The sequence below is a fragment of the Hetaerina americana genome, unplaced genomic scaffold, assembly GCF_022747635.1.
Source record: "Hetaerina americana unplaced genomic scaffold, ioHetAmer1.1.p SCAF_39, whole genome shotgun sequence".
NCBI lineage: Eukaryota > Metazoa > Arthropoda > Insecta > Odonata > Calopterygidae > Hetaerina > Hetaerina americana.
In genome coordinates, this window is record NW_027286974.1 from 3,037,204 (window position 1) to 3,051,687 (window position 14,484).

The window sequence follows — 14,484 nt, forward strand, 5'->3', positions numbered from 1 at the left end:
AAAATGCACAATTTAATATCATCCTGAAAATACATTCAGTAAATAGGAAATTATAATAATTAACAGGATATTAATAACCATAACCTTTTACAAAAACATCCATCCGATTCCCTATCAAAGAATGGCAAGAATCCCATAAAAAACAACGCAACAAAACATTTCACCCTTGCGTATGACAAATGCATATATCTATTATATACCTGCATTCGTCAACCACAAAATTTTTATAATATTTGATGCGCCAACAACATAAAATTGATTTGAAAAGATGCAAAATTAACCATTAAAGTCTTAATGGCGGTACCAACATGATAGACCAATAACCACGGTGATTGCAGTGAAATTTAAACAAATAAAGACCTCATTTGATGCTGTATCTTAATAAATTAAACTTCGAAATTCTTAATTAAGCAAACGATTAACCCGACATTAAATCAAACACCCAACCCAACTTCGAATTAAATAAATTAATAAATACTTTGTGTTTACATCTGATTTAAATACGAGGGTAGGAGGTTGAAAACTAATATGGACACACACACACACACATGCTAACTGTAGACACCACACAAACAAAATGACCTCCATGGAGCATTCCTCGTCTGGTGGCATGTGGAAGTAACATTCCCGCTTTAACACGATTTATTTTGTAGTGACGATGATGTTGATAGGTCTAATTTCAAATCAAATTCCGTAGTTGCGAACCTGGGGAACAGGCCATGATTGTTGTTGATTAAACACGCGCAACGGACGTCCAAGATGACCGACGCAGAGACGATATATAAACATCAAAGCAAACTTGTCTTTTGGAAGATTTGATACAAAATGACCGAAGGAGAATCACTCATCAAAATCTTGTATCACGCACTATATTGGTGTCTAGTCTGTCGTGTTTTCTAAAGGCAGCATTGGACTGGCCAGCCAATATTAATCTTAGCAACATGACAATACAACGCTCGTTGCCATACAAACACAATTCAACAGGACAACTAACTGGAGAGGCCATTGCGAAACCCATAAGACATTTGAACTGTGACATTCCAAAACACCCTTATTCTTATTTATTCCCCCTTCTGCGATCTTGCAAATGCCTTTTGCGATTTTAATTATGCTTTTCCTTCCTCTCAACTCAAGAGAGACATAACTCAAAGGGTAATAATCATTACACTTCGGACAATGATGAGGTAAAGGCACAGCTGTCAAAAAGTCAAATGGATTCGAGAAGAGTCAAAAGAGTTTGTCAGTGATAGAATGAAACAAAACTTGTGACACGTTGTTGGGAGAAATGCGTGTCTGGCCTTAACAACGGGTGACTAAACTCAAAGGGTAATAATCATTACACCTCGGACAATGATGAGGTAAAGGCACAGCTGTCAAAAATTCAAAATGGATTAGACGGGAGAGAGAAAAGAATTCGTCAGCGATGGACTGAAACAAAACTTGTGACACGTTGTCAGGAGAAATGGCCTTAACAACGGGTGACTAAACTCAAAGGGTAATAATCATTACACCTCGGACAATGATGAGGTAAAGGCACAGCTGTCAAAAAGTCAAATGGATTAGAGAAGAGTGAAAAGAATTCGTCAGCGATGGACTGAAACAAAACTTGTGACACGTTGTCGGGAGAAATGCGTGTTGGCCTTAACAACGGGTGACTAAACTCAAAGGGTAATAATCATTACACCTCGGACAAAGATGAGGTGAAGGCACAGCTGTCAAAAAGTCCAAATGGATTCGAGAGGAGTCAAAAGAATTTGTCAGTGATGGACTGAAACAAAACTTGTGACACGTTGTCAGGAGAAATGGCCTTAACAACGGGTGACTAAACTCAAAGGGTAGTAATCATTACACCTCGGACAATGATGAGGTGAAGGCACAGCTGTCAAAAATTCAAAATGGATTAGAGAAGAGTGAAAAGAGTTTGTCAGCGATGGACTGAAACAAAACTAGTCACACGTTGTCGGGAGAAATGCGTGTCTGGCCTTAACAATGGGAGACTGTGTTGGAAAATATATAATATATGATTTAGAAACTTATAGAATTGTACTGTAATTTAATCTTTGCCCGATATTCTGATTTGTCTTCGGACTACAAGCACGTGTGCAATAATTCCACAGCCCACCCTCGTATTTGCTTTCCTGGTCAATGAGAAATAGGCGAGCAATCCACAATGTCAAGTACGGACAAATTGCAAAGAAACTGCAGCAATTCCTGAGCTTAGAAATAAAATAATTTAGAGTGTCCCCCTCAACCTTTCCATTGAATTAAACCTACTGCTAATGTGAAAACTAAGACTCAAGACAATATAATCAAGATGCTAGCCGTCAGGGAACTCTCCAATTTGGAGACTAGAGTGCATTTGAAGCATTTCTGTCGAATATCTGTGTCTCGGGGGCGTCATGGCTTCGTAGACGCAATCTACCCCCCCTCATTAACTGGCTTCTCCACGGGGACCTCCGCTGCTTCCCTCCGCCCGCGCACCACTCCCTCAAGGTTTGCGTACTTCTCCACAAGCGCCGAAACCCTCGACTGCAAAGAAATCAGAAGCGCATCCCTAGACTCAAGCTCCCTCTTCAATCCGGCGATTATCTCCCTCGGAGTCTCAATTTCCCGCACAACGTTGAGAATGAAGTCCTCTTTCAAAGCCTTACACTGACGCGCCATCATTTCCTTGATTGAATCCAACTCATTCAAATCGTGCGAGCTGCACTGAGCCCTTTGACATTGACTTTGAGATCGAACTGGAATGCCCATCCGTTGGTGGACCACACGCACCAATTTCAGAATCCACTCCCTGTCCTCGCGCTCTGTGTCGTCCGTGCTCTTGGCTTCCATCTCTTCCGCAACGTGCAAAACGTCTTTGCCGTCCGTGTCCGCAAGCCGTGGATTTGCTCCCTTCTCAAACAACTTCTCGACCCACTTCACATGCCCCCCCTGGACGGCCAAGTAGAGCGCCGTCCGTCCATGCACGCCCCTTGTGTCCACGTCCTCCACTTCCCTTAATATCCATTCGGACTCTGGCACCGGGGAGCCGTTCATGACGGCGCCAAACAGGCGCTCCTCTGGCAAGAGGCGGTCGTTGGCGGGTTGAGCGTCCATTGGTGCTCTGAGGTGTTGATCACAGGAATGACGCTGTCCAATCTACTGGTTGCGCAGCGTTGCGTGGGTCTCAAGACGGACGACTTCAACTGGACTGCAATTGATACAAGAAATAATTAGTCCATGAGGAATATCAAAGTTACAAAACAAGAAGTAATATAAAACAAAACAGAATTAGTGACGTAGACAGGAGGATTCCAAAGGGTATGGCTGAAAACTAAGGCAAACAAAATGACCTCCATAAGCACTCCTGGTCTGGTGGCATGTGGAAGTAACATTTCCCCCCGTTAACACTTGTTTGCAGGTTTTAGGCCATCACATTCAACCAGTGTATTTAAAAAACTAATGCAAAAACACACTTCTAGACCTCACAAACAAAATGACCTTCAAAAGCACTCCTGGTCTGGTGGCATGTGGAAGTAACATTCCCCCTTCAACACGCATATACAAGTGTGAGGTTGTTTCCTTATCATCCAGTGTATTTTAAAAACTAATGCACACACATTCTCACTGTAGACATCACAAACAAAATGACCTTCAGAAGCACTCCTGGTCTGGTGGCATGTGGAAGTAACATTCCCCCTCAGGTTTGAGGTCGTTACATCATTCATCCAGTGTAGTATTTTGAGAAGGGGATGAAGTATTTGAGACCTGTTCTAGTGTTGTGTGCTATATATGTGACAACATGGCGAGTTTAAACAACGAGACTATTAACAAGTTATTATGTAGTGACGATGCTGTTGATAGGTCTACTGTAAATATCGATGGGTAATAAAATTTCGTGGTTGCGAGCCTTGGTTCGGAACAATAATTGTTGATTAAAAGCGAGTAGCGGACGTCTGAGATCACTGACCCCCACATGATATATAAACATCGCCAAATTGATTCAAGATTTGAGTCAAAATGACCAAAGGCGAATCACTAATCACAAGCGTATATATCGCAAACCATATTGGAATACTGTAAGGAACGTCTTTCCGCTGTTTATTATGGCGGCGATGCTGTTGACAGGTCCACTGTAAATCGAAGGGTAATAAAAGGGCGGATAACTTAAACTAGAATATAATTAATAACATAAAATAATTTGTGACCATGACGATTCAAAGGAAAATACAAGAAATAAAAACACCCTAAACAGGATTAATCACGTACATGTGAAGAAAATATCATTAAAACAGTGTTGTTTGATCTCCCAGGTGTATGTTGTCTGTCTGATCAATACAGGAACTGGCAATGGCAATATTCACTCAGACTACAGGCAAAATACGGCGTTGCCACGTTGCCGCACCCGCCCTATTCTCCCGATCTGGCACCACCGGACTTCTTCTTCTTCCCCCTGATGAAAAGACAGCTCAAGGGACGACGTTTTGACTCGATAAAGGCCGTTCAAGAGGCTTCGACGAGGGTCATCAACGGCATCCCCAAAGAAAATTTCCAGTGGGCATACAGGGGGGAATGGGAGCAACGTTATATACTAAGTGTGTAGCAGCTCAAGGAGCATACTTTGAAGATTATTAAGTCGATTCAAGTATATCGTCAATGAAATTCTTGTAAAAAAATCAGTCCTACTAAATTTGGGTGCGACCCTGTATATAGCCCCGTGTCCACTATAGCCGTGCTAGTTTGCCTCCTGAGACACAATGAGAAGCCGTCTTCTGGCAGATCGTCAGATCACAAAGACGCGAATCAACATATCAAGTTTATACAGTAAAGTGCGGTGGGGTAAAAGTTATCATCAGAAATTACAGCTGAAACGTACCGACAGCTGTTTATATGGCGGTTATGCTCTCTGACAGGAAGAAAACATCTGTTTTCTAAGTGAAATATGCGAGTTAAAATGATATCCGACACAAGATGGCTGATGACCTTCAGGGCCAGGATGACCTTCTATTCACCTCCTGTGTTTGACATTCCCAACATTGATCGTGTGTGCAATGGTCCCTTGTCCTTCTTACCGATCTATAACTGTTATAATTACCATTATAAACTGTCCGAATGACAGCTGAATAGTGAACTGAATTTCAATGGAAAACCAACAGTGCCCACACACAACTACAATTTTAACCTAACACTTAGGGTTTTTAAAAAAATACTAGTCTAAAATCGTGCCCAAACTGATGACGACAGATCAAAAGTTCAAAAGAATTGAATATGTTAATGACTGGAAAAATTCACTCGAAAACCTAGCTGGATTCCTCAATAGGGTAATCAAATTGTGAGGAACCGTGGTTTTACGAGTGTGACATAGAACTCGAATCGCAAAGCAAGGAGTGGAAAGCAAAAGATGAAACCCCGAACCAAAAAAATCGAGAAAATGCCGATCGAATATCAAAGTCGTCCTCGATCACAATCCCCCCCTCATTATTCTAATACATCTCATCCCTTTTGCAACTTTTTCCTATACATTCCCATGTATTATGATAATTGGGGACCTTGTATATCACTGGGCACAAGATGATACGTGGAGAAGAGACACAATCAATAATATGGACAATATAACGACAGAAAACTACTATAAAACCTTAAAACTACCTTTAAAGGGCTTCCAAAGGAGGGTGCTTCATCACACAACGATCGAAACGACGAAGATGGAATATAGGAAGGTATAGCCAAACGAATTGAGAGAGTACTTCGAAGATTAAACAAAATTAAGACGAATTTTCGCAAAATTAAAGTTTTTAATGGTCCCAGTTCGCGTATATATTAGACATACCTCGTATCACCGGATCCGTGTAGTGCAGTGATGATGAGCTTCAAGAATACTCGTATGTATAAGTGATAGGCAAAGGTTTCATATCAAAATCCGACGGGGAATACGTTTTGAACACTATGAGATGCTATAAGCCTCAACTCTTCTAATTACGAAAATAATTACTTAAAAACACTGTGGCGAACCTTTTCGTCTCATAAAATCTAAGGCGAATGAGTAGGAATTATAATTAACATAGAAAAGCATCAAGATATAATTAAACAAGTAAAAAATTACTTCAATGTCGATTACGAAAGATAAATACGAGATAAAACTAGTACTCAGGTTTCATTTTTTTTAAAATGATGAATATACTGAATAGGATTTAATTAGCAAGCTTCAAATTTACATACCTCGTTTAATTGTCCCATATTAAATCCACCAGCTACAATGAAATTAACTAGAACCTTGTAAATATCACAATTTGTTTACCGCAATTTGCACGTAACCACGGTTACCAAGCACTCCGCAACTCTAAATAGATATATTTGTCCCAATGTTTGATATCGTCATATCTTCGTTATATATTACACAAGGTTTGATAACTATGTTCCACCTTATCTTTGCTCCTTATCTAACTCGTCCAACTAATCCTATCCACTTGATAAGACACCACACACAAAACACGAGAACAGTTCCGAAGTAAGTAGGTAACAACCTTTCGGAGAACACATAAGAAAAAATGGGATAGATTTTAAAACCCCTTAACTGTAAGTCGCGTTGGTGTAGAGCGTTGACTGCTAAACGGATAGCCCGGGATCAATTCCCGGGCAAGTCACTCTGAGCACCTGTAGCGCAACCTAAGCTATGCTAGTTATATGGATATAATCAGATCTACCTGGGATACCATAACCGGCATAGGGAAAGGAAATGACCACGCTTATTACCCTACTAATGTGTGAATCTCACTCGCCATCGGGCTTAATACATAATGAACTATACCATCACCTTAACTAAACCGGCCTTCTGGTTGATTACTGTGTAAATAATCAATTGATACACCTTAAACACCATACACACCTTGAATATGAGCTCCGGTCAATCTTCTTCTTGAAGTCTTCGAAATACTTCCCGACACGTTTTAAAGTAAAATCAATACAATGAACTCAGACAAATGACGGCGACTAGGCGGTTGCGTTTAGCGGAGACAATCATTACAATTGGCCTAAATATCCTAAAAATCACAAATAAAATTGATAATACTACGTCTGGATTGTTTTAATTGGAATAAAAGTATGTAATTGTAATTCCTTGAATGGAATTATTATATTTTGACAATAATAATATTACAAATAGACTAACCTGCAGAGGTAAACGGAACAGCCAACCAGTTTCCCGTTTTGTTGTTTTACAATGGCGTAGTTGCAATCTTGGTTGATAGATGCCGCATTACTGCGTCCTGGCTCATTTTCCGGATTTGAAGAGAACTCAGGGTTTTAATTCGGTTGATTTTTATTCCATTGCCACATTATTTAAAAATATGTGTTGAAATACTCCTAAATAGAAGCCTACGGGTTCAATTAATCCATTTCCTACGCTATGCGGAACATTCTTTCCGTTGTTTTTGAGTTGTCTGAGAAAATAGATGACCGTGTTAGAGGAGAGAACGTTAAGTGAGCGATAAAAATGAAAGAAAAGGATTAGAAAGTTGCAAAAAATGAAAGAAGTATGCTTTACTAAAGAGGGGTGTATTGTAGGGCCGGATGACCGGTTTTTTTGGTAGAAGAGGTAAACAAATGCATCATAATGCTCTTATCGAGGTTGTGTCCATTCAAAACCATACATTTAAAGGTTATTTAATAATTTATACATACCCTGCAAACCACTGCCAGGGTGTTTGGCAGGGGTAGAATACACAACTGAGTAGTTTTACCCGTACATGACCCTGCCGCGGTCGAACAATGTTATTGTGATCCCGTATCGTTCGCGAAAAAAATTATATCTTAAATCTATCTGCGCTACACTTAATCTCTCTCTGTTTTTATTGACATGATCTCTCCTAACGTTGTACGATGGGAGTAATAAGTCATTTTCAACATCACCGCTAAGGAGACATCCTTCCAATTTATGCCAGAGATTTTATCTGTAACCTTCGCTCCATTAAGTAATTCCCAGCCTAGCTGCTCTAATATTTCGGATACGCTACTAAGTTAATCAAGACAAAGTTTTACAAATCCGCGACAATCAATCCAGCTTCGTGGGAATCCCTTTAAATACTGGCAGCATATTGAAAAATCAGCAAATGAGGCCTAACCAACGACAGATAACATTTCTCTTTCACCTTTCTATGACAGTAACCAAGTACTCTTCTAATAAACCCTAATTTTTTGTTAGCTTGAACATATTTATCCGTATGTTTTTCACCTAGAAACGATCGTGAGTGAGGGTAACGCCTAGGTATTAAATTTTTAAATGCTAAAAAGCGCTGGATTCTACTTTATTCATCCCAAAATATGACCTACCCTCTTGCCTACCATCTATGCTTAAACCTCGAAACATGTTGGCGTAACCTACGCGCTACAAACTGCGATGCCTCGGCAGGGTAATGGACTCCGGAGCGATTAATGGGGTACCCGACACGATGACTTTGTGCTGAGTAAATTAATTGACCTGGAAGTAGTTGATACGGTAAAATATCCAGGTGTTACATTCACTAAAGACAACTTGGGGGACTCACATACGTAAAGTCGGCGGTCAACCATATAAAAAATGGGGATTTATTAGACGCATTGTCGGCAAAAGTGACTCGAAGTCCAAGGAACGTTGTTACCACGCTCTTCTTATAAGACCTCATTTAGAATACGCATGTAGCGTGTGGGATCCGAGTGAAAAGGGCTTAGTTTGGGAAATTGAGAAGGTTTCAACGCCGGGAAGCTCGTTTCGTTGAAAACTCTTACGATTAAATCCAAAAGAATCAGTGAAATGTTTATGGAGTTGGGTTTAGGAATGATTAGAAGAGAGACGATTCAATGATTAAGGTTGTAATTATTAATTAAATTCAGATCCGCATATGTTTCAGCGTCGAGGTCACATTGGTCGCTTGGATCATGTATGTAAAATACGGGAAATAGATGCTAGAACTAGCCGACCCAAGGACTTCTTCTTCCCACGGACAATACGGGATAGCAACTGCTAATGATTATTGATAGCAAAAATTCTACTTGCCACCCACAATACCTTCCAGGGAATGATTAGTTGTATTCAATTGCATTTGCAATTACACTAACCTCGTGTGGTCAACACCCTTTATTTCCGCATGACCTCATCAGAATGAAATTTATACGAATGCAGTGCTCTTTACGGTATTTTTGATGTTGAATTTGCATGTGGTTTTGTTCTTTTTTACGGTTGGTGGCCATTAGCGGCGGCTTGCGAGTTATTCTGTAGATATAGACACATTAATAAAACTATTCAGGGAATATAAACAAACCGCGCCTGCTGTTTTTCAGTTGTTGGTAACTATGACTACAACCAATGGCATTGATTGAAACACGATGTTTTCCTTTGGTAGTGCTTAAATGAACTTTAATCATCATACAGAAGGCATTGACTTCTCTCTACCATAATATCTCCGTGGCATCAAGATAGTATTGGTCTAAACCGATGCCATAACTTCCTAAGCCTCTTCCTGAAGCCGTTTGAGGAATAGCATCGGGATACTTAGGGAAATAGGTCCCGCGATATTACGAAATGACTTTTTTGATGTTCGCGGGAAAGAAACACATCTGCATTGCCCGTTCTATATTTATTGAACGGATAAACTCATGAATTTCAATTCCAAATCCACAAACTATCAATTACAATATGGAATACACATAGAAACTCATATTTTGGCCACAAATCTTTACAAAATATATGTCAAACTTTCTTAGGTAGCACTGATGTAAAAACTTTCAAAGATGCTTCCTTATTTTATAGTCATTCTCTCTTTGCAATAAAGACAAAAAATTAAATTAGAATTGAGGCTAATTGCAAGGAATCGTACAATTGTAAGAAATGTACATGAAATCACAATTAAGGTAATTTAAGATGACGGTATCACAAAATAATGGTAAAAAACGATTATTATGGGTGAATATTCCACTACCACTCAAGAAAAAATCAACTTGGTAGTATCTCTCATTTCGTAAGAAAAATCATGCGCGGAAGAGAAAAAACCTTTAGTAATGCCAGTACATTGTACAGTGCCTGAATAACGTGAAAGACATAGCACAAGGCAATAAATATATAAACTGCAAAAAATATAGACCAATATTACTCATGTCCTATCTTTAGAATTAATATTATTAGGTAATCCACCGGTTAAGGTAGGTTTTTCAATGAACACAACTACCAAATAAATAAATATATTGCCTCTTTCTCCTAAGAAAACACAAAATCTAGCAACCTACTTGACATCGAAGTCCCTCTTCATCTCTGAGTACATCCTTCCTCCCTTCATTCCCTATCCAAGACATCCCTATCCTGTTCCTTCCCTTTCCTCTTTTGCCCAACATTCTCCCCTCTATTACAGTCTTATTCAACATCCCACTATTGCCGGTCAATACCCCCTTCATCCACTTTTATTCCTGCCACCATAGAAATATCTCCCAACAAACCCCTCTCTTCGCCCACCATACCAAGTACTTCCTCATTTGTTTTGTTCTCTGTCCATTTCACCTTCTCCATTCTTCTCCACACCCACATTTCAAAAGCCTCCAGTCTACGTATATCCTCCTGCTTCAATGACCACGTTTCCGCACCGTACATAGCTACGCTCCATATCAAAGTTTTCTAACGAGTTTTTTCTTAATATAACCTTACTCCACGTCCCTCTCATCTTAACTCCCTCCTCCTTGTGTGAAAGCCTCTTTGCCTAATTGCGCAATTCTTCTCCTTACGTCCCTACTACTTTGATACCGTGTTGGTCTAAAACACTACCGAGATACGTATTAAACTATTCTGCCTGCTCTAGTTTCATTGCCCTCCTATTTTAATGTTTAGCTTAGCCTTTTTCTTTCTAGAAAATCGCATAACCTTTGCTTTATTAATATATTGATTCTCATCCCATATATCTGTCGCACTGAATTTCCAATTCACTCAGCAATGCTTGCAGCCCCTTGGCTGACTGACAAACTAAAGCTTGGTCATCCCAGCAAACCTAACTGATTTTAAATGAATTCCCCGCCCACTTTCATTCCTACCTCCAGTTCTTCCCATAATGCCTCTTTAATCATTTCCTCTGCATACAGGTTGAACAGCAACGGTGATAATGGGATACACCCCATGCCTTACACCTCTTCCTAACACTGCCCATCCGGACTCCCCGTTCCCTACTCGCACCTGAGCAGTCTGAGACATGTACAGGTTGTGAAGATTAGCCTCCTTTCCCTATTCCAATCTATTCCTATTCAATTCTGCAATATACTCGTTAGTTTTTCCCAATTCAAGGTTTCCACCGACTCCCGGTTTCGGATAAAGGAGTCGGGTGATGATTGTGTTTTTCCGCCAGTAACAGAGGATAGATTGGTTGCCCCCTTATGCGATGGCAAAGTTCGCGAAATTCAGACCGGCGCTAGCAATAGGATTGGCCGATCGAGCGAAATTGTAATGGAGGAATCTATTAGAGTACCTCCGTGATCCGTTGTGTTGTCGAAGGTAAAGAGTCAGATGGTGGAAGTCGAAGAGGTGCGAGTCGTTGAAAGCGAGAGAGATTTATTTATTCTGCCGAGCATTGCTTCGGTGTCACCTGAAGGCCCCGTCCCCATATTACCTTGTAACATTCGTAGCAGCGAGCAAAATTTAAAAAAGGTCTATGTAGTCAAGGTGGTGCCATTCCGGGAGGAAGTTCAGGCGCCCCTTATTCATGAGGTAGACGCTGACGACGAAAACTTCTGGCCAGACCCTCCCGCGATTGAAGACTTCTTGTCGCTTGTCGATTCTAGTGAAGCCCCACCCAAGGCGATTGATTCAATCAAAGCGTTAATTGGCGAATACGAAGGTATCTTTATACATACAGGTCCGCACCCAAAAGTGGTAGGACTGATTTTCTCTGGCGCGAACAGAGCAGTGGAGGGGGGTCTGCCTGGCAGGGTAAGGTGAAGGGGGCTCTTAGCAACAGACCAACACCAACCACAGTCGCCTGCGGGCTGTCGTTGAGTGAGGACACCGTTTTTAGTGAAGCAAGTTTTTTGTCCCCAATGAAAAACAAAATGAATCTGAATTTAGAGCAACGTTATTCCGTGAAGTTTTGTGCGAAACTCGGGAAGACGGAAACTGAGACCCTCGATATGATCAAGCAGGCTTATGGGGACACTGCCCTAAGCCGTTCCAAAGTATTTGAGTGGCACAAGTTGTTTAAAGAGGGTAGGGAGCTCGTTGAAGACGACCATCGCTCCGGACGGCAAGAACCGACACGAATGTGGACAGAGTGAGGACACTGCTGAACACAGACCGACGCTTAACCAGGGAAGAAATTGCAGACCAGTTGGGTCTGTCTGCATCCAACGTCCAACGCATTATTTCACAGGATTTGGCCATGCGCAAGGTGTGCGCCAAGATGGTGCTGAAAATTCTGCCATGGCGCGCTCGTCGTCAGACAGCTCCTGGCCAAATACGGCGTTGTCACGTTGCCGCACCCGCCCTATTCTCCCGATCTGGCACCACCGGACTTCTTCTCCCTCCCCCTGATGAAAAGACAGCTCAAGGGACGACGTTTTGACTCGATAAAGGCCGTTCAAGAGGCTTCGACGAGGGTCATCAACGGCATCCCCAAAGAAAATTTCCAGCGGGCGTACGGGGAATGGGAGCAACGCTATACTAAGTGTGTAGCAGCTCAAGGAGCATACCTTGAAGATTATTAAGTCGATGTAAGTATATCGCCAATGAAATTCTTGTAAAAAAATCAGTCCTACCACTTTTGGATGCAGCCCTGTTAGTTCAGAAACCCATTTGATGCAGTATTGCAAGCTTTTTATATACCAGTAAAAATATTGCTCAGAATTGTGGTTGGGTGCACAAAATTAAGGCCCCCTATACAATTCATATTTAGTTCAATTTTAACGTGAATTGCCGTGGCAAGTTTTTGAGAATGAGACTACGTGGCTAGGGGAGTTTTACCTTACCTCCCGGTTGCTCAGCTCAAATTTGTATTGTGACGTAAGTAATTGTTGTTTTTAAGGGAAAAACAGATTGTGAAAAACTTTTCCTTCTTCTCTTGCTGTTGCAAATTTTTATGGTTATGTTCAAGTGTTCTATTTATATTTTGGTGTTTTGTATTTTTAATTTGTGTATGTCATTTTCCTCGAATGGTTAGACTCTTGATTTCATTTGCTGCTGAGCTAATGTTGCAAGTATGCGACATGGTACTCCTTCCCTGGCTCCTCCGAATCTCCCACGTGACTAAAGACAATGTTTCAAGAGTATTCCTCCCCAGGCTCCTAAAATGGGTATAAAAGCCATGATCGGGGGGCGAAAATAAGGTCAGTTGGTTATCTGGCGGTGACCGGTAGGGCACGATGCTTCGGCTATGTTGCGCTCGTCGCGACAGCGTGTCCTATTGCTGACTCAACTTCGGACGAGGGCTCTGCCTAGGTTACGTTCGTCGTGACCGCGTCCACCCTGCCTACACCCTTTCTCAGGTAATGTTCTTGCATTTTACTGCTGTCCGCACTCGCGTTGGTTTACCGAGGGTTTAGCCATCCATAATTTGCTTATACCTATGTAAATGGTGCATTGTGACTGATCTAGTATAATATACGATTGTTTGGGTAAGACTCGGTGTAGTTGTTCTGACCTTCCCCGATACCCTTTCTGTCGCAGCATAGAAATGCCCCTTGCGACAGCAGTCTGAGACATGTACAGGTTGCGGATTAGCCTCCTTTCCCTCCAATCTATCCCTATTTTCTGCAATATACTCATTAGTTTTCCCCAATTCACTCTATCAAACGCTTTTTCGAAATCTACGAAACAGGCAAATACCTCCTGGGTGTATCCTATATTCCTCTCAATTAATTACTGCAATGGCATCACGCGTAATCTTTAGAATATTTACAAGTCAATTACTGAAGGCGATTTGAACAATTAGTGATTTATCTCCAGGGTTCTTGAAGATAGGCAATGTTAAAATAAGTTATTTCATTTAATTTATCTCATACAAAACTGCTAAATGGGTACTTCAGTCATAATTGAAATGAACAAATTCTCAAAATCAATTCTAAGAGTCATACCTGATGAATTGAGATCAATTGCTTAAGAGAGTATTGGGACTTTTCTATTTTTTAACCCGGATATTCAAAACGAGTCGACATCTTGATCAATTTTTTCGATGTCAATTTCATATCACAGGATGTCTGTGATAATCCATCAGCTCAGATACATCTTAAGGAAGGGCTTTTTTCTAATTTTTATTTACGTAGTTATGGGATTACGTATAATTTATCTGAAATATGTGCTCATGCGTACGAACTGGATTCAAATCCTGCGATTCTATCCCATTCCATAACATTGCATTTCAAAATAGCACAGAAACAGATGAAGATTGAAATGCAACTGCCCATCTGGGGAGTTGTTTACTTTTGTTGCTAGGTGTGTGTTTTTAACTTTTAAGACTGCTTCAAGTAATATGTGAAATATGTCATTCTAGATTTCGCGTTAGG

General features: G+C 40.8%; 1 protein-coding gene across 2 annotated transcripts; it reads right to left on the minus strand.

Moving 5' to 3' along the window:
* On the minus strand, nucleotides 1–7,197 carry LOC139691737 (uncharacterized). 2 transcript variants are annotated; one of them, XM_071589590.1, is made up of 2 exons: nucleotides 7,151–7,197; nucleotides 1–3,193 (listed from the first exon to the last, which is right to left on the minus strand). In XM_071589590.1, exon 2 carries the CDS (start codon nucleotides 3,097–3,099, stop codon nucleotides 2,419–2,421), a length of 681 nt encoding a protein of 226 aa, XP_071445691.1. In that variant the 5' UTR covers nucleotides 3,100–3,193; nucleotides 7,151–7,197; the 3' UTR covers nucleotides 1–2,418. The 2 variants fall into 2 exon arrangements, with proteins under 2 accessions (XP_071445691.1, XP_071445690.1); XM_071589589.1 differs by lacking the exon at nucleotides 7,151–7,197 and adding an exon at nucleotides 6,869–6,974.
* Nucleotides 7,198–14,484: the final 7,287 nt, after the last annotated feature.